The sequence below is a fragment of the Rhinoderma darwinii genome, chromosome 11 (assembly GCF_050947455.1).
Source record: "Rhinoderma darwinii isolate aRhiDar2 chromosome 11, aRhiDar2.hap1, whole genome shotgun sequence".
In the NCBI taxonomy this organism is placed as follows: Eukaryota; Metazoa; Chordata; class Amphibia; order Anura; family Rhinodermatidae; genus Rhinoderma; species Rhinoderma darwinii.
In genome coordinates this window covers 60,363,488-60,381,929 of record NC_134697.1, presented here as the reverse complement: position 1 = coordinate 60,381,929, position 18,442 = coordinate 60,363,488, and the positions used below count along the sequence as shown (strand labels likewise).

General features: G+C 39.8%; 1 protein-coding gene across 25 annotated transcripts in view; it reads right to left on the bottom strand.

The window, feature by feature from the left end:
• Positions 1 to 9,504: 9,504 nt before the first annotated feature.
• The window catches only part of CAMK2G (calcium/calmodulin dependent protein kinase II gamma), a 214,473-nt gene continuing 205,535 nt past the window's right edge, over positions 9,505 to 18,442 (bottom strand). For all 25 annotated transcript variants that reach the window (XM_075841627.1, XM_075841624.1, XM_075841629.1 and 22 more), the window contains 3 exons: positions 16,798 to 16,892; positions 14,772 to 15,017; positions 9,505 to 12,054 (listed from right to left, as the gene is read on the bottom strand). In XM_075841627.1, coding sequence (XP_075697742.1) covers positions 14,785 to 15,017; positions 16,798 to 16,892 — 328 coding nt within the window. In that variant the 3' untranslated portion in view covers positions 9,505 to 12,054; positions 14,772 to 14,784. The remainder of the gene's footprint in view (positions 12,055 to 14,771; positions 15,018 to 16,797; positions 16,893 to 18,442) is intronic.

The window sequence follows — 18,442 nt, the reverse complement described above, 5'->3', positions numbered from 1 at the left end:
TGTAGTTCTGCAGCACGGTCGTTATGCTATATATGGAGCCAACTGCTTCCGGGCTCCGTACATAGCATTATGTGCCACAACATCCGGTGCTCGCAGGGTGTCGGACCTGCGCCGATGACATACTGTTGACCTATCCAGTGGATAGGTCATCAGTTGTCAGAAGTTGGACAACTCCTTTAAGGACGAAAATATTATATTATATGTTTGGGGCTCCTACCGTTTCTGCATAATAAGGTTGTCAAAGTACAGTATTTACTAGCAGGTTGTCAGTATTGTATATATTGTGCATAGTAATTGAGTCAGTAGTATGTTTTCCATATTGTTTATCACTCATGATTGTATTATAGAGAATTTGTTTTTCTATTTTACTTTTTTGCTCTTAATTACTGGTCATGTGTGGAATAAGAATTTTTTGTTCTTATTTAATTTCTGACTACTATACCGCTTTATGTGCTCACCATCTGGCGCTAACTAGCACTATGTAGGCCCTGTATGTTTCTAAGTTGGTAAAGCATGACACCATGTAGGTACTATTTTGCTTTATGTGAGTACTGTATGATGCATAGAGGCAGATTTATGAAGACTTGCGTTCCACACACCAGTCTTCGCTTTCTGCTCCGCTGAAGAAATATGCAACAGATTTATTAGAAGACGCACACCATTTAACACATTATATGCATCTTTCCACTGGCCGTAGACCACAATTGTGGCGTAACAACCGTCGCTGTTTGCCAACCATTTTTGCCCCCATCGGATATAAAAGAAAAAAATATATACTCCCCTTAGCGTTCCTCCCTTCCGGGTCCCCTCACCATGCTGCAGCTCATACAAGGTCCTGACACCGAGCAGCGCCAGGGCCTTATATGCAATGCTGCCCATCGTTAATACGTTGTATGAGCTACAGCATTGGGAGGTGACCTGGAAGGGAGGAGCGCATATATATATTTTTAATTTATTTATTCTATTTTTCGTCTGATGGGGGATAGTTTGATCGGAGGGTCAAGGTATGGGGCCAGGCCCAGAGGTAAATCTATGCCAGCTTCCTATGCCAGTTTTCAGGTGTAAATTATAATAAATTTGCCGTGACACTTTTTAGAAACTCTTGGGTCTGCTTGCAACTTCTTCTATGCTACAAAACTGGCGTAGAAAGGCTGATGTAGTAGGGAGAATTTACCACCCAAAGTGTTATACTTTGCAATAAAATTATGGATGCAATGTATGTAATTAACCGGGCACTCTATGTACTATTTATATTTATCAGAGGCCTGTGTGGCACTATTCATTTATAAATATGGCCCTTACTACAAGCGGGGGGTGCGAAGTACGCTCCACACTGCTGTACCCTCTTATGTCTCCTAAATGTCTGAGAGATTAGTCAGTGAAAAAGTGGGGCAGATTTATCAATGTATTTACCCCAGTTCTTTCCCTGGCGTAATACAGAGTTCTACTCTTTTTTTTTTTCCTGCACTTTAAATAGTGACATCTACACAATGCTCCTAAGGAGCTAGGATCTGCTCACACTTTTGGTATTTACCTCTGTATTGTAAAACATTTTTTTTTACAAACACAGTGAAGTAAAATACCCATATGCTTCATTTGTTCAGTGGCATTCCAAAGAGTATCCAACTTAACAGTTTGTTTTTTTTACCTGATTTTGTTTTTACGAGGGATTGTAAGGGTATTAAAAAGTATAGGATTTATTTTTTTATAAATATTTTTTTAATGAGATCTTTTTATTTATTATCCAACACTTCCACCTGCTGGTCATAAATTAAATGTGTGCATGTGGTTTTCTTATGTTCACACGAAGTTTTTTTGCAGGCAGAAAATTGTGGCTCAAAATGCTGTCTGGAATTTTGATCTGCCTGCATTGAGTGCTGCGGGCAAAAAACACAGTGAAAAAACGCTTTCTCTGCCTCCCATTGATGTTAATGGGAGGTCAGAGAAGTAAACGCCCGAAGATAGGACATGTCGGCTCTCGGGAAAAAACAGCCTCCGCCTCCCATTGAAATCAATGGGGAGCGTTTTCGGGCGTTTTTTGGCGCGGTTTCCGCATCAACAAAACTCCATGTGAACAGGGCCTAAGGCTTCTTTCACACTGGCATTACTATCAGTTTACCTCTCTGCCATTAGAAGAAGAGAGGATTGATACATTTAACGGAAAGCAACGGTTCCGTTAGAATTGCCATTGATTTCAATGGTAATTCTTTTCAGTTGCTTTCCGTTTGTCTCCGTTCGCTAGGTTTCCATTGAATGTATCGATCCTCTCTTCCTCTGACGGAAGAGAGGTAAGCTGATAACGCCAGTGTGAACTTAGCCTTAGAGAGTTATTCTATTGAGCCAAGAAGTATAGGATTCTACAGTGAACTTCCAAATTTACTATATAAACCTATCTATATATATATATATATATATATATATATATATATATATATATATATAGTTAGTTATCTGCCCCTGTTCAGTATAATGTAAACAATACCTCCATTTGCAATGCATTCATTCCTATGTATGTATGTAGTAGGTAGGTAGGTAGGTAGGTCGGTGCAGCAGCTCTTGTGAGAACTGGGTTTCCTTTCTTCTACCCAGGTCTATTGATAACACATAGACGGCCATAGAACGTTCACAAAAAGAAAAAAGGCGGTCATAGATCGAAGAGAGGAGTGTTCACAGAAGTGGAGCTTCTGGATGATTGATGGTTTTGCAGTGAATTTCGGATTAGGCAGGAGAAGATGGAGGAAGGCTGGTTTGGTATATGTCCCAGGTGCCAACATGCCACTCCAAAATATTTAGATATAGTGCTTGGGCAGAAAACTGAATACTTGCCTCAGGTGAAGGGAAGCCTAGTTTCTCCTGTGAGCAACTCCGTCTAGGAGGTGTGTTGTATTTAAAGATGGCCGCCCAAATTAGGTTGTCAATGACTTCTACGGCTGTTGAAGCTCTTCTCCAGTCCCTGCCGCTCAAGTATTTGCTTATCCAGCAATGATGTGTCGTCAATAATGTCATTTTGGTAGGGGCAAGCATAGTTGATGATGGGTGTTACAGGAGAATATTGTTCCCATCCAGACCCTCTGTCTTATGACCACATAAAATATACCTGGTAAATAGATATAGTATATACTGATATTATTCTGTGGTGTTCACCCATTGAGGTGGCGGTATGCGCAGAAGCCATTTAGTCATAGATTCTTATCTACTGCCTTATTAGCATTACAATGGACCTCAGTACAAGAAGGAGCCATTGTAAACTGGATGTAGAGACAGCTGAGAATACTGGGATTAGATTTACCTATACTGTACAGATGCACATTGGAAGGTAGATTGCTGGTCTTACGGCGGAGTCAATGAAATGGGTGAATTCAACTCAGGGATCGGAATATATAGGCCATGTGAAGTTCTGGATTCTCTCTCTTTTCGTGCCAGCCCTGGACAATCAGCACTTAACATCAGGAACAAGCTAAGATATACATACACGGAAAGCACACATATGATATAAAAGCATAATAACAGTACAGCAGACTTTATATGTGTACATAGAGATATTCTAGGAATTTTATGTGGATTATAGATGAGATTATATATATGCTGTTTATGCATGAGTCTCTATATGTACATGTACTAATGGTCAGGCGCTGTATGTGGCTTTGGTTATAGTTGTAGTACCAGACCGTATAAGGTTGGTACCTGGATTTATATTATATATACATACACATTACTAGTCACATGTGCAAAGTGCCCAGGGAAGGTAGGAAAAGGAGGCAGATGTGTGTGGTTGTGTTGTCTAGGTAATGTATTGTATCTTGATGTAACGTATATTGTTTTGTCACTTCTATGTTATGAGAAATATTTAAAAATACTTTAAAGTATCTGCGAGGGTTGTATGTTACTCCTGTGGTGTCAAGGACTGGCGTGTGTGCACATTATGAACAATAGAAAGTAAGCGTACTGTATAGGAAACAGAGGTAAAGGACTAGGAACGGAGTAAAGGGAGATAATACAGATTGTTAAAGGGGGCTTTTGACTATGGGGACGAGCAGATGTTTAAAAGGAAGTATTAGGCCACTTTTAAACTGCGTTTTGGCCTTCTACCGGAGGTATACATCAGGAGGACTCCCAACGTATACCTTCTACATAAGGCTGCAACCTCTCCCGCTGTATGGCATAAAGCAGGATAGGCTCCCCAGACACAGGAATCAAGAATCTCTATGCCCAGGGACTCTGACCCTGAGGAAGCTCCTGATGTCACTGTTCATAAATGGACAGAGACGTCAGGTGCTTCCCCCAGGTAGGAAGTCCCCAGGCAGAGCAACTGTGCAGGAAGTTCAAGTGACATAACTGTCAATATATGGACAGTTATGTCATCTCGATATATACAGTAGTGTTCAAAAAAATAGCAGTGAGTTAAAAAAAGCAAATAAAGCACAAAATCATTATAATAACTTTTAATTGCCTAAATGCAAATGCACTGGAAATTTTAGACATTCAATTCCAAATCAAAACAATAACCAAATGTATCTCGTTTGTGTTAATCCTTTACAGAAAGTAATATTAGGCTTTTTAAAGAAAATGCTGGTACTGCTATTTTTTCAAAAACTCAAAAATGTAATGTTAAATTGAATTTCACTTTACTGAACTAATATTTAGTGGCATAACAGTTGTTTCTGAGAACTGCTTGACATCTGTGTTGCATGGAGTCAAATTCTGGCCTCTCTGAGCAGGTATTCCAGTCCTGGAAGATTGGATGACATTCCACAGTTCTAATGCATTTTTGGGTTGTGCCTCATAAACTGCATTTTTTATGTCACCCCACAAATTCTCTGGGATTAAGGTCCGGGGATTGGGCTGGCCACTCCATTACCTCAATCTTGTTTGTCTGTAACCAAGATGTTGTTCGCTTACTGGTGTGTTTTGGGTCATTGTTGTGTTGAAACACCCATTTCAATGGCATTTCTTCTTTGGCATAGGGCAACATGATCTCTTAGTATTTTGATATATTCAAACTGATCCATGATCCCTTGTATGCGATAAATAGGCCCAACACCATGGTATGAGAAACATCCCCATATCATGATTTTTGCAGCACCATGCTTTACAGTCTTCACAGTGTACTGTGGCTTGAATTCAGTGCTCAGGGGTCGTCTGACATACTGTCTGCGGCCGCTAGACCCCAAAAAGAACAATTTTGCGGTCATCCGTCCACAAAATGTTGCGCCATTTCTCTTTGGGCCAGTCAATGTGTTCCTTGGCAAATTTGAACCTATTCAGGACGTCTTCTTTTCAACAACAGGACTTTGCGGCGACTTCTTGCTGGTAACTTGGCTTCACTTCATAGTCTTCTGATTGTAGCAGTACTCACTGGTAACTTCAGATCTTCTTTGATCTTTCTGGAGGTGATCATTGGCTGAGCCTTTGCTATTTTGTCTATTCTTCGATCCATTCACACAGTAGTTCCCCCGTTTCCTTCCGCGTCTTTCAGGTTTTGGTTGCCACTTCAAGGCATTTCAGATCATTTTAGCCGAGCAGCCTATAATTTGCTGCACTTCTCTATATGTTTTTCCCTCTCCAATCAACTTTTTAATCAAAGTAAGTTTTTCCTCAGAACAATGTCATGACCCATTTTCCCCAGTATTTCAGAAGGAAATGTTACACATGTTGTCATAGTACATTTGCCATCCTCCTACCTTAAATAACAGCCACAATTGATACCTGTTATTCCACAGAATGAAGGACTTCACCAATTTAACTCCTCACTGCTATTATTTTGAACAAACCCCTTACAATTATTCAGAATGAGCGGCATGTCCTAATTGTTGGCTGTTTTTTTTTTCTACTACACTTAGGTCGTGTGAACCCAGCCTATTTTCAGACATAATGGAGGCATTTTATGCCTCGAATTAAGTCTGAAAAACCGGCTCCAATACGTCGGCAAACATCTGCCCATTACTTTCAATGGGCTTTACGATGTACTGTACCGACGACCTGTCATTCTACGCGTCACTGTCAAAAGAGGGCGCGTAAAATTACAGCCTCATCAAAAGACGTGCAGGACACTTCTTGGGACGTAATTGGAGCCGTTTTTCATTGACTCCAATGAAGAACAGCTCCAAATTACCTCCGTAAAAGAGGCCCCGCAAAACGCAAGTATGAGCAATTACGTCTGAAATTCAGCAGCTGTTTTCTCCTGGAAACAGCTCCGTCATTTCAGACGTAATTGCAGTTATCGAGTGCACATACCCTTACAAGTAAATTTGTTATGCAAAAATATCACTTCTACCAAAAACATTGATTTATCAAGTTAATGTTGGACTGCTATTTTTTTTAACACTATTGTATATTTAACATATACCTATGACAGATGCCTAACAGCGGTGTGTGTCACACATAGGCTCCCATGTAAACAAAAAAACACAAACCTGTATATATATATATACCACAAGGTATACTGAGGATGAAATAGCATAGTCCACTATGCTATTCCATCCTTACAAAAAAAAAGCCAGACAGAGGCCAAAAGGGCACACTTTTGACCTCTGTCAAGCTAATGGAGGCCTATGGATATGTTTATTGTATACTGTGTACTGTATTGGAGCTTTCCCGACGTATACGATAAACATAGTTCATAAACATGATGTGAAGAGGGCCTTACAAAGTTAAAAACATTTTTTAATATATGTTTCAGGTGGTTTCCCCATTGTGACTCACAAGGAAAAAAATGCTGTGCTGTAAAAATAAGGCCTCATGCACATGACCGTAGTGGTGTGTACGGCCTGTGATTTGTGGCTCGGACGGCCACTGAGTATCATCCGCAAATCACAGGCCATGCACTTGGCCATGTACATTCATTTCAATGAGCCGGGACCGCAAAATGCGGCCCATATAGGACACGTCCTATCTTTTTGTGGTCCAGGCTCCCGGGCAATGCACGGACCGTGGAAACCAGGGTAGTGTACATGGGCCCATAGAAATTAATGCGGCCGCAAAAACACGTGCGTGTACATGAAGCCTAAGACGTGATTTAAGTACTACTTATTTTACGTTCTTAACTAGGTATTGTTATAAAATCTAGTCTTGACTGTTTTTTTATTTGTAATATCCAGCCCCTCTCCTCTTTAGTCTTTTTTTTTTTTTAATCCTGACTTTTCACTCTCTGCTGCCATTAGGTTTATAACCTGAAAATGGATGTTAGAGTGGTAAGTGTAAAAAAACAAAAACACGTGAATGGCTTTCAAATGGACTTGGTTGCAGTACCGGCCTTGTCAGGTGACATATGTACGTAGATATTCTCCCCTAGAAGAAACACTTGCTTATACATTCGTACATACTGCACCCAATGGAGCATGTCACAATCTTTTTTTTTTTTTTTTTTTCTGTGTGATTTCCTAGTCTGATTACTGGGCATACAGAGTTGCACTAAGACCCCATGCCCCTTTGTTTTGTACAAAGCTGCAACAGGGTACTCAGAGTCCTGGTATAGCCATTTGCATGAGTAATTAATTTCATCATTGCGAAGGTATGCTCCTTGTTATTGGTATAATAAGGTCGGTTTTTAAAAGGATATGTAAAACCTTTGAAAAAATTTTTTTTTTAATAAAATAAATGTATTATGGTGTCTTAAGCAACTTTGTACCTGAAAAAGTCAAGATTTTTATTAAAAAACATTAACAGCTTCTATGTATCCTGTATACAGAGCAGCTGTATCTTGCGCTCATACCCGAATCCATCATGTGAGCAGGACTAACGGGTCCAGTGACGGCAGGATCCAGTTGTTCTCGATATTTAAGTTCATAACTTGGATGTGATCTCTAACTGGTAGATCCTGCGTACATGGTCACCGACGCCGTCAGTCCCGCTGAACTGACGGGGTCGGCTCTTAGCGCAAGTTTCTATATATACAGGATACATAGAAGCTGTATCTGAGAAAGTAATAAAAAAATGTAATAAAAAACAATTAAATTTTTTACAAATTTTTTTTTAAATAATAATGAATCAATCGTGTTTTAAGCAACTTTGTATCAGTGACACTAAAGGATATGTAAACCTTTAAACACTTTGTTTTAATTCCCTTGCCTGAACGGACATCGGTCTAAGTTGTGGTGATTTAAGTGGTTTGTGAACAGGACATTAAGGGAAGCTGTAGACTGGCACATGACACTAAAGTGGGAGTATAATACTACATTACTATAACTACATTGTTATAGTAATGTAATATTATAGTACTCATGGCTGCAGTCATGAAGAAGGTGAATGACCGTTAATAATTAATTGTACCATTTTTGGATTTGTTCTTTTGACTTCTGATGTCTACTTAGCATTTCAGAGAGAGTCACTTTTCATAGTCTGGGGCTGTAGAGCAACACTTTGGGTGAATGCAGTATTTTCCTAGATACGATGTACCCAATGAAATTACAGCTTGTTGATATTAACCCCTTCGGGACTGAGCCATTTTTTTATTTTAGTTTTTCACTCCCCGCATTCCAAGAGCTATAACTTTTTTATTTTTCCGTCAATACAGTGGTGTGAGGGCTTATTTTTTGCGGGGGGAGTTGTAGTTTCTTTTGGTAACATTTATAGTTCCATAAAATGTACTGAACACTGAGGAAAATTGATTTACTGTATGTAAACAGATATACAAATGTAATGCTATTTGTTTAAGTCGTTGAGACCAATGCTCAAAAAAACATTGCGTATACGTTTTTTTTAAGTACAGAATAGCTTAGCAGACTCCTCTTTTCAGTACTTTGTCATGGTTTACATTGGGATACTGTTTTTTCAAACACAGACCAAACGGATGCTATTTTGGTCTACGTTTGACTCATTAGGTTATGTTCACACGGGCTATTTTCAGCCGTTTTTCGGGCTATAAACGCCTCCAAACATCTGCTTACTGATTTCAATGGGGAAAAACTGCGTTCTTTTCACAAGGCAAAAAACGCCCCGTGGTAACAGAAGTGCATGTCACTTCTTGAGACGTTTTGAGCAGCTTTTTATTGACAATAGAAAAACCGCTCCAAAAACATCTGTAAAAAAACAGCTGAAAATCAGAGGCTGCTTCCCTTGAAAACAGCTCCATGTTTTCAGCCGTTTTTTTGTTAAGCGTGTGAACCTAGCCTTATAGTCTGTGTATACGCCCAGCTATACATTTCAATACTTTTTTAGTGTTTAAAAACGTATATGCTCTGCGGATAGCCCAAACATGATGTGAATAGGTCTGCTTTCCTGAACTAAATTCTGGGTTTGGCTTAAAATCTGCACTATGTGAACTCTATTCTGGTACGAGAGTCATTATAAGGACACTGGGTCTTGCAGCAACCAATCATCTCAATTTTAATTTTGTTACCACCGTTAGAGAAAGAAAAGCTCAATTATGAGAGGATACTGTGAGGCCTGTGAGCAATAAGTGTTTTCAGGGGGATACAAACGAACAATTGTTTCAGGCCAAAGGATTGTCTTTCCGTTGAGTAGAAACACATGTAGTAAAACATTAAGATAAAACAACACGAAAAATAACGGTTTAAATGTTATTTTATTAAATACCTTCTGTCCAAGGTTTCAATGTAACAAAGCTATGAAGATCTACCAACATTCAGAACAAACAAACACAGGGTAATGGTTTTATTTTTCTATTATCATGCAAAGATTCTGCATCAAATACCTTTTCAAAGTCATGTTTAAAACGTGATATTTATAATATATATTATATATGCTTACATTAGCCCCATAAGATAACAGTAACAATGCTAGAAGTGTATTGGTTTGTCAGAGAGTGAACACACCAAGCTAAGGTTTTTATTAACTTATAAAGACAGCTTTTATTTTTTTTTTCAGACTGCAAAAAAGAAAAAAAAAATAACAAGAAAAAAATTATAAAGGTTTTATTTTAGAAAGATGCATTAAATACAGAGCGATTCTCATATTATTAATCCGGTAAACAGACAGTGAAGGAGCAGACCTAAAGAAGACATGCATAACTTCTCTTCATTTAACTCCATATAGTTTATTTTATGTTTTGGTTTTTCCCTTTTGTGTTAACTGTTAAAATGCCGAAAGCTTGTGTTAACATTAGAGCTGTTAAAAAAAAAAAAAAAAGAAAGAATCCATTCTCCCCAAAACCTTGAAAAAAGAAGCCCTACCCAACCCATCCCCCTCCCGTGTGCTCTTATATTTTCACACAAGCGTTTCAAACTGTTTAGGCCATAGCTTTTCATCAATAACATCTGACTTATTGACATAACCGCCTAATAGATTGTTTCTAATATACCTTGCACTGGTCATCTCAGTAAGTCTGGAGAACATGCTTAACCCATGTGCAAATTTCCACAAATACAGTTTCCTCATCAAGTCCAACATACTGCACTATTTCATGTATTACAAGTGGGGTTGACATACCATTGCTTGCAGCTATCCAAACAGCTTAAATTGTGCAAAAATGGCAAGTTATTGACAACTTCCTTCCCAGCAAAGAACTTTTTCATTTTTTTAAATGAAGGCGACCATAATGGTATCCTAATGAAAACATTTAGTTTTTTGCAATTCTACATCAGTCTTCATTAACAATCAAGTGGATTGTCACAGATTTTTCAAAAAAAAATTTAATTGTGCATTTTTGTATATTCCTCCACTCCTGATATGCAATATAATCTACATGACATACCGATTTTGTCAGTGCTACTAGTAATGAAAAACGAGAGTCGAGTCTCCCGAGACTATATTCCAAAGAGATGGGTTGGCTAAACGCACGCCGCTGGATCTAGATAATATTTTTGCAGAACGAGGAGAAAGCAGTTTAGGACGGTTTATGAAGGAAAGCAGAAAGTTTTACACAGAGATGAAAATCTTAAAGTTTTTCTTAAAAATGAAATTTTCAAACAGACACTATTCACCTGCTTGCAAGAAGATGATGATGAGGGACCACCAGACCACACAGTTTAGAAGGTGCAGGCAAGCATAAAAAGACATGCATACATCTCTACGCATCCAAGTTCAGTGTATTGGATCACTCATGACAGATCACTCATGACGTATAAGCAGATCATTTCAAGATCTGCTGTTATAGTACACAAAGCTTTATCACTGTGAAAATATATCACCCCCTCCCCCCCCCCCCCTTTTACATATATTCCATCAGGGGAGTGGTTTAAAATCATAAACCCCCTCCCAAAACATGGCAGTTTCTATTTTCTTGTCTATGTCCTCCAAAAAAGTTCAGACTAAAATGAATTATATTAACATAGCAGTAATGAAATGTTCCTTCTGCAGGATGTACATTATATCACTTTGTATATACCTTACTATTTCTTTACTCCCTAACTATTCCCTTGTTAACACAGACCCTTTTCTGTTCTTAGGAGCCAGCGGGCGGATGAAGACTTCTCCAGCTCAGTGCTACATAGGAGATAAAAGAACAGGTCAGCCAACGATACGTGGAAGGTTCCAGGCTATAATTCATAATAAAAAAAAATAATAAAAATCAACACCTCCTCCTGTGGCTCTATTGCATGAATCATTGCCGGTCAACACATAACAGAGGAAGACCGCACCATTCTTCATAGAATGAAAGACCTCGAACTGTGCCCTGACATGATACAAGCAGCTCCTCCAATAAACAGGCCTAGTTTTTACTTGCTGCAATTTGATTTTCTTTCCTAATTTCCTCTTATGACGCTGCCTGAGGTGGCTGTCTATCTCATCTTCTCTCCATCTAAAAGCAGCCACATACTCCCCAGCCTGGTTTTTAAACAAACAATATATATATATTTATATATATATACGTTATTTATGTTAGTTTTTGCTCATTTTGAAACTTTAAAAACACCTCCGTACAGCAGGAACAGACACGATGGATCCATGAAATACAACAATTAGCCAGCAGCTGCTTCAGCCTCAGAATGCATGCAGGGTTTTCGTGCATTTTTGGCTACTGCCGGCATCAATATTTTTATTTTTTTGAATTTTTAAATTTTTATCATTTTTAAAACTTCCGAACGAACTAGACTGTTGCCGTCGTTTGGGCGATCCTCACTCGCTCGCTAGAAAGAGGTTCATCCAGTGGAGAGGCTGTTACAGTAAGAAAAAAAACAAAAAGTTAGGAAAGTTGGTGATGCAGATATGGAAGAGAACAAGAGGATTTGAAATGGCTACTGCTGTACTTGTCAATGCATTTAAACACGGTGTTTATGGTTGTTACAAATTAAAACATTTCCTGGGAACGACATTTAAAAAAATACAGCTGTTCCTCGAGGATAGAGTGGACGCCAATTCACATCCTAAATGCACTTTAGGTAGGGCTGTGATGGGAAATGGTTAATAGATTATTTCAGACAGTTGAAGATACACACAACATCTTGCAACTTGAACGAAGCAATAAAAAAACACACCAGTAAGTTGTATAAATCCTACCTCCCTAAATAATGGTCTCCTAAATATGTTTGATCACGCAATTAACAAGTGACATTTATAATACTGGGGTCCTATTCTGTGGAAGAGGGGTCTTTGGACCGCCTCAAGCACAAGGCCTGGGTGCGACTGCTAACACCCCTGGGCTAGTCAATTTAATAAAGTAAGTGAATATGAATTTGACACCTACCAATTACATTTGCAAATATTCTGAGTAGGTGAAGTTCATAAACTAACATAAGTTAAAGGAGATAACCAGTCATAAGTAGTTGATGGCCTGGCCTAGCCTAGAAATTGATGGCCCATTAATATCTGATCGGTGGGGGTCCAACTCCCGGAACCCTCGCCGATCAGCTGTTTTGAAGGGGCCACGGCGCTCGTACGAGCGCCGCTTCTCCTTCATTACTGTCACTGCACGTACTGTGAATCGCCGACACACTTGTTGCGCGGTTCACAGTATTACAGCCTTCTCCCATTCAAGTGAATGAAGGAAGACTGTAATACTGTAAACCGCCACTACAAGTGTGTCGGTGATTCACAGTACGAGCAGATAATGGAATGAAGGATAAGCAGCGCTCAGATGAGTACCGCAGCACCTTCAAAACAGCTGATCGGCGGGGGTCCCGGGAGCCGGACTATGACCAATTAGATATTGATGGCCTATCCTGAGGCTAGGCTATTCATATCTTAGACTGTACAACCCCTTTAATGTGAATTTATAGAAAAATAAGCTGCTATTGTGTAAACAGAATAATCCCTGATATGATAAGTGCAGACAATAGTGTGGTTACAATACATTGAGCAGAAACTGACTTGTCTAGCTAATAGTACATTGCAAAATCAAGAGTATTGACTAAAGCCAGTTGTTAAATGTAAAGTATAGCTTCACTTAAAAATGACATTAAGAAAATAAATAGAGATGAGCGAACTCATTCGGCACAAATTGAATTTGATTCAAATTTCCAAAAAGTTTCGAATTAGCTGAAATCCAAAACTTGTAGGGTTCGCGGCGCATAGATCTGCAAAATGGCAGTTGCCAGCGAGCACAGGCAGACATTTTACAGACTAGTGGGGAAAAAAAATACATTACTCACCCAACCCTGTGATTGTCTGCAGCAGTCACATAAGACAAAACAATGTTATCTTGCATGCTGGCCTTCCAAGATTACATCGTCCCATGTGACGGCTGCAGCGGTCACATGTAACAAAACAATGTCATCTCAGGAGTCCAGCAGGGACGCGTCGCTACGGAAGACCTGAGGAGGGTGAGTGTTTGCGAGGCACTTGCAATTTGCGGCAAATTTTTTGCATCGAATTTCGAGAAATTCGTTTATCTTTACTGGTAAAGCTATAAAATACACAAATGTGTAATGTACTTTAATTAGCTCTTAAGCTTGTTTCACAAGAAGATGCTGCCGTCTGTCTGCTACATAGCAAACCGCAAATAAATGATTTATTTTTCAACTTTCTTCTAAAGGACAAAGCTCAAAAGCTAATAAAGAGATAGGACATACTTTCATGTAGCTGGTAAACCTAGGAAAATAAGCCTACACTCTGATTGGAATGTATAATCAGAAAATGATCTATTATTTAACCTGTTAAGCCTCCATAACATACATTTAAGACACGGTCATTCCGTGGGCACAGTAGCTGTGCCCGCACGATCACCAGCAGGAGCCCAGTGAAGACTGAAGGCCAAACTCCTGCTGTAATGGCTGGGACCAGGAAAACCTCTGATCCAGGACATTAACACATTAGGCCCCCACAATAATTTTAAAATATTTCCGTTTTCACCCTGGCCACTAGAGTAGAAATAGGCTGATATTTCCTGATTTCTGTAGCTTTGCTGTATAGATTGGGGAGATAATCATTAGAGGATGGGCCAGTTAATGACAGCTCTATTATATTGCTGGAGATCTAGGTAAGGCAGGATAGTGACACTAAACATACAGCGAATACATCTTCCATGCCACTCTTTGGGGTAGGGGGCTGTACGCCATCACTTTCTGGGGACTGTAGTAATCTATGACATTTCTTACTCTTTCAATACAGGAAGGAAGTGTGTACGTCCAATATAGCCGCCCTAGGAAAGTTTTTCAAATTAAATGGCCATCACATTTCAAATGTCTATTCCCTTTAAGCATCCTTGTAGTTGCTGAGTGTAGTCTATTGCACCCTGACATGTTACATTTTAGAGGAGTAACAAAAAAAAAGGGGGAAATTTCAGTGATCAGATCTACAGAATGCTTCAAAATGTATCCATTTTAGTTTCCTGCTGTGATACACAAGAAATATATGACAATGCACAGAAAGCATCTCTGCTAATAATTTTACTTATAAGTGCAATGCTTCCAAATGTCAATATTACTGCCACCAACCTGTATTAGTTCCTCACTGGAGGGGGGCAGCTGGGGCCCCAGAGCAATGATAGTGAACATTCAACCACTTGCTATCCCGGCGGTACCAGACCCGTGTTTCTTCTGACTGTGTGGTACGAGGTCGTCCCTGGGCATCAATGTATTGTGTGAGTCGGATATAGGCTATGCAGGCCGCATCTTCTCCAATTACATGCACATGTGGATTCAGGATGGTGGTATGGATAGGCTTTGTATTCTTTGACAACACTGGAAAAAAAAAAGAAAACACAATCTTAACTATCATATATTTGGAAATATAGAATGCATTGCTGCAACCACTTCATTCTAGAAGTTAGTGGTGATCCAAGCTCAAGAACTTCACTATTGTGATCTTCTGCCATTTATTTCCTATTTCAGCCCAACAAATTAGTCCAGCCAGAGAAAGGTAAAAAAAAAAAAAGAATCCTCAGAATATTAGTAAAGATCTCAATCACAAAAGATAGGGATCCTTCCATATCCTATAAATGGCAATATCCTACAATGCTATTCTGGTTGTGGGCAAAAAACAAACAAAAAAAAAAAAAACCGGTGCGGACCCCCAGCCTGCTTCTGGGTCCCAGACCACACCAGACACCCTCTCTCAGCAACATATAGGGGAGGTGTGCCTGCACGTGAGCTGGAGTCTCTACTGAAGTCTATGCGAGTTGCAGAGACAGTCAAGTCAACAACTCCCTTAGATTTCAATCAATAAAGCCACACATATGCGAAGTCATCTCTAAATGTCGTCTTGGTGAAGATCACTGAATGACTATGAGGGGACCTCTGAGAGGGGGGGGGGGTCACAAAGGTGAGCAGTCCATACAATACTTATATAAGTAGTGATTAGCAGGGGCATACCCAGAAAATGCTGGGCTTCAAAAACTTTTAAGAAAGGACAGCCCCCCCCCTCCCCCCTCCAATCAATCACCAAGTCAAGGCTGTCTGTGGCTTATTTCATGCGGGAAAGAAGAACATTGAAAGAGTACCGCTGGAAGGTGACATGATAAAATTAACCTGCGGCCTACAAGGTGAATGGTGGTGTAGGAAGGTGGTTGGAGGCCCCCAAAGTCACCAAGGACAGCCAGGAGAAAATGTCCTCCAAATATTCCTTCCCTGCAGCCATGTTGTTTAGGATCAGGCATAGCCCAAGTCTTGGTGCAATGTAAGGTCCTAGACCAGCTTAAAGGGATTATCTGCTTTGGAGAATTCCGACTGGTAAAAAGGGTGCTTTGACAATAAGGATGTCACAAAGTATCTCACTGCTGGGCCCCCCAGCACTCAGCTGTAATCTGTGGGGAAATCTGGCAGTAAGTGTTCAATTTTCCTGCAGCACCACCACATGGAAGTTCAAATCAATGATTTGTCTATGTAATAAAGGACAGATCCTCCAGAGCAAGAGACACTCTTTGTAGCCGCTCTCCATTATGGCCACAAAATGAGGATCCTAAACATGGGACCCCCCTCTATTAACTCAGAATTCCCCCATTCAAGTATATAAAAATGGGTTCTCTAAACTGGACAACCCCTTTAATGTATTTTCAGCAGTGAAATAGTTATCCCACATAGATTTTCTATATACTAGAATAAAGCTGTTCCTACCTCTTTACTATATACATAACGTTTACAGTGTAATAATAATCATTTTCAATACGAAGTGGGCATGGAAGAAAATGGTGCCAACAGTTCAGTGGACATGCTCTCAGCATCAAATAGGGACCAAGGATATTTTTCAACATGCGCCGTACTGATGCTTTGGATTTTAACACACCCACATGTTGCTATAATGAATGAAAAAAGTGCAATGGTGTAAGCAGCAGCTCTATCATAGTAAATCTATACTTTATCAAACTGTTCCGACAGCAATTCACTAACATACCTTGATTAAAGGAAAGTTGTGGTAATGATCTTAAAGGAAAATCTTGGTTTCCTCTTGAATAATATTGATAGATATATCTCAAGCTTATAAGTGTATTTACTCCGCAGAAAACATTTATAATACAATACTCACAATTGTCAAAATAAAATTTATGAAAGTCCATGCCTTCCACAAGATTGCCAAGGGCTTCAGGTTCAAATGATGTCAAGCCAGGGTCACAGATCTTCCTTCAATGGAAAAAACATGCAGTTAGTAAAAGCTAAAGTCAATAAATGACTCAAGTAGCATAATCTATTTATATGCTGAACTAATCTGTTTAACAATTCACGGTCTATACTTTTGAAGACTGTGTAGCTAAATATTTCAATAATATGGGGCAGATTTTCAACATGTCTCTCCTGCTGCAGCTTCCATAGTCAGCTGCAAATTGTAAACCCCAAAGAGCAAAAAAACAGGTCAACCACACAAGCCCACAGAGCAGGAGAGCCAACTATTTTAAGTGAATAAAAACCATCTGATCTCCGTTTCGACTGCCACTACCGTGTTCCAAACAGAATTTGAAATCACCATTTGCACAAGAACGGCTTCATGGATTGGTTTCCAATAGCGGAGCAGCACGAGATAACCATATACAATGCAGAGCGGCACACGTGGTGCCACTGGACTCTGGAGCAGCAAAGTGATGATTCACACTTCACCTTCTGGTGGTTTGACAGATAAATCTGCTATTTGGGCAAATTAAATTGCTTCCTATCCCAATGTGTAATGGCAGGTGTAAAGTCTGGGAGAAATAATGGCCCAGGCTGATTTTAATGGCTTGGACAGAACCCATTACACCTTCAATGAAGTGATATTTAAAAGGAAACTCCGACAAAAAATAAAAGTTAGCAGTGTCTTCCATAAAAAATTGCACGTGTCAGTCTCTTTCCTATTCTTTTTCTTGCGGCTTCTATCACTATACATATGTTTATCAGACTAAGGCCATGGCATAGCAACAGTCTGAATCAGGCATCAGTGACACTTCATCTACGTGAGTCAATGGGGATAAGCCTGTGTCACTCATACAGGCACAAGAATTTTTTGCGTGATGAAATTGCATGGACTGGTTCCACACTGGCTTTCCACAGGAAGGGGGGGGGGGGCACAAACAATTATCACAGTTGCTGTGGATGATTATCTCCTGTAACAAAGCTAGGGCTCATGCACACGTCTGTGTTTTTCTTCAGTGTGGATTACACAATGACCCATTCATTTCCATGGGGCCATGAACACATCAGTGTTTTTTGCAGATTTGTCGTTCCCTTTCGCAAATGACAGAACACGTCCTGTTCCTGTCCATTGTTGCGGACTCCTGCAACCATTCAAGTCTATGGGTCCGCAAAAATAACGGACAGCACATGGAAGCCATTCATGTGCTATCCGCATTTTGCGGATACGTTGCTTGGAAAGGCCTGGGGAATCCGATCATGTGACCTTTCTATGGGTGCAGACTGCAAAATATACACTGACACACCGAAACATGGCCGTAATATAAGGGACATAGGAAATGGTTGCAGTATCAAATCAACTCTTAGGCATTACACACTCAAATGCGGACACTAGGATTCATAGTTTGCACCAGATTAACCGCAACAGTCATGTGCATGAGGCCTTATAATGTAGAAGATCACAGTATAGCCTCCCTGGCTCTGTACTCATGTCCTCTTAGCTTATTTAGGAGAATTTAGAGTGAAGGATAATCACACTGTCCTCCCGGCAGGTAGGGATGATACTGGCT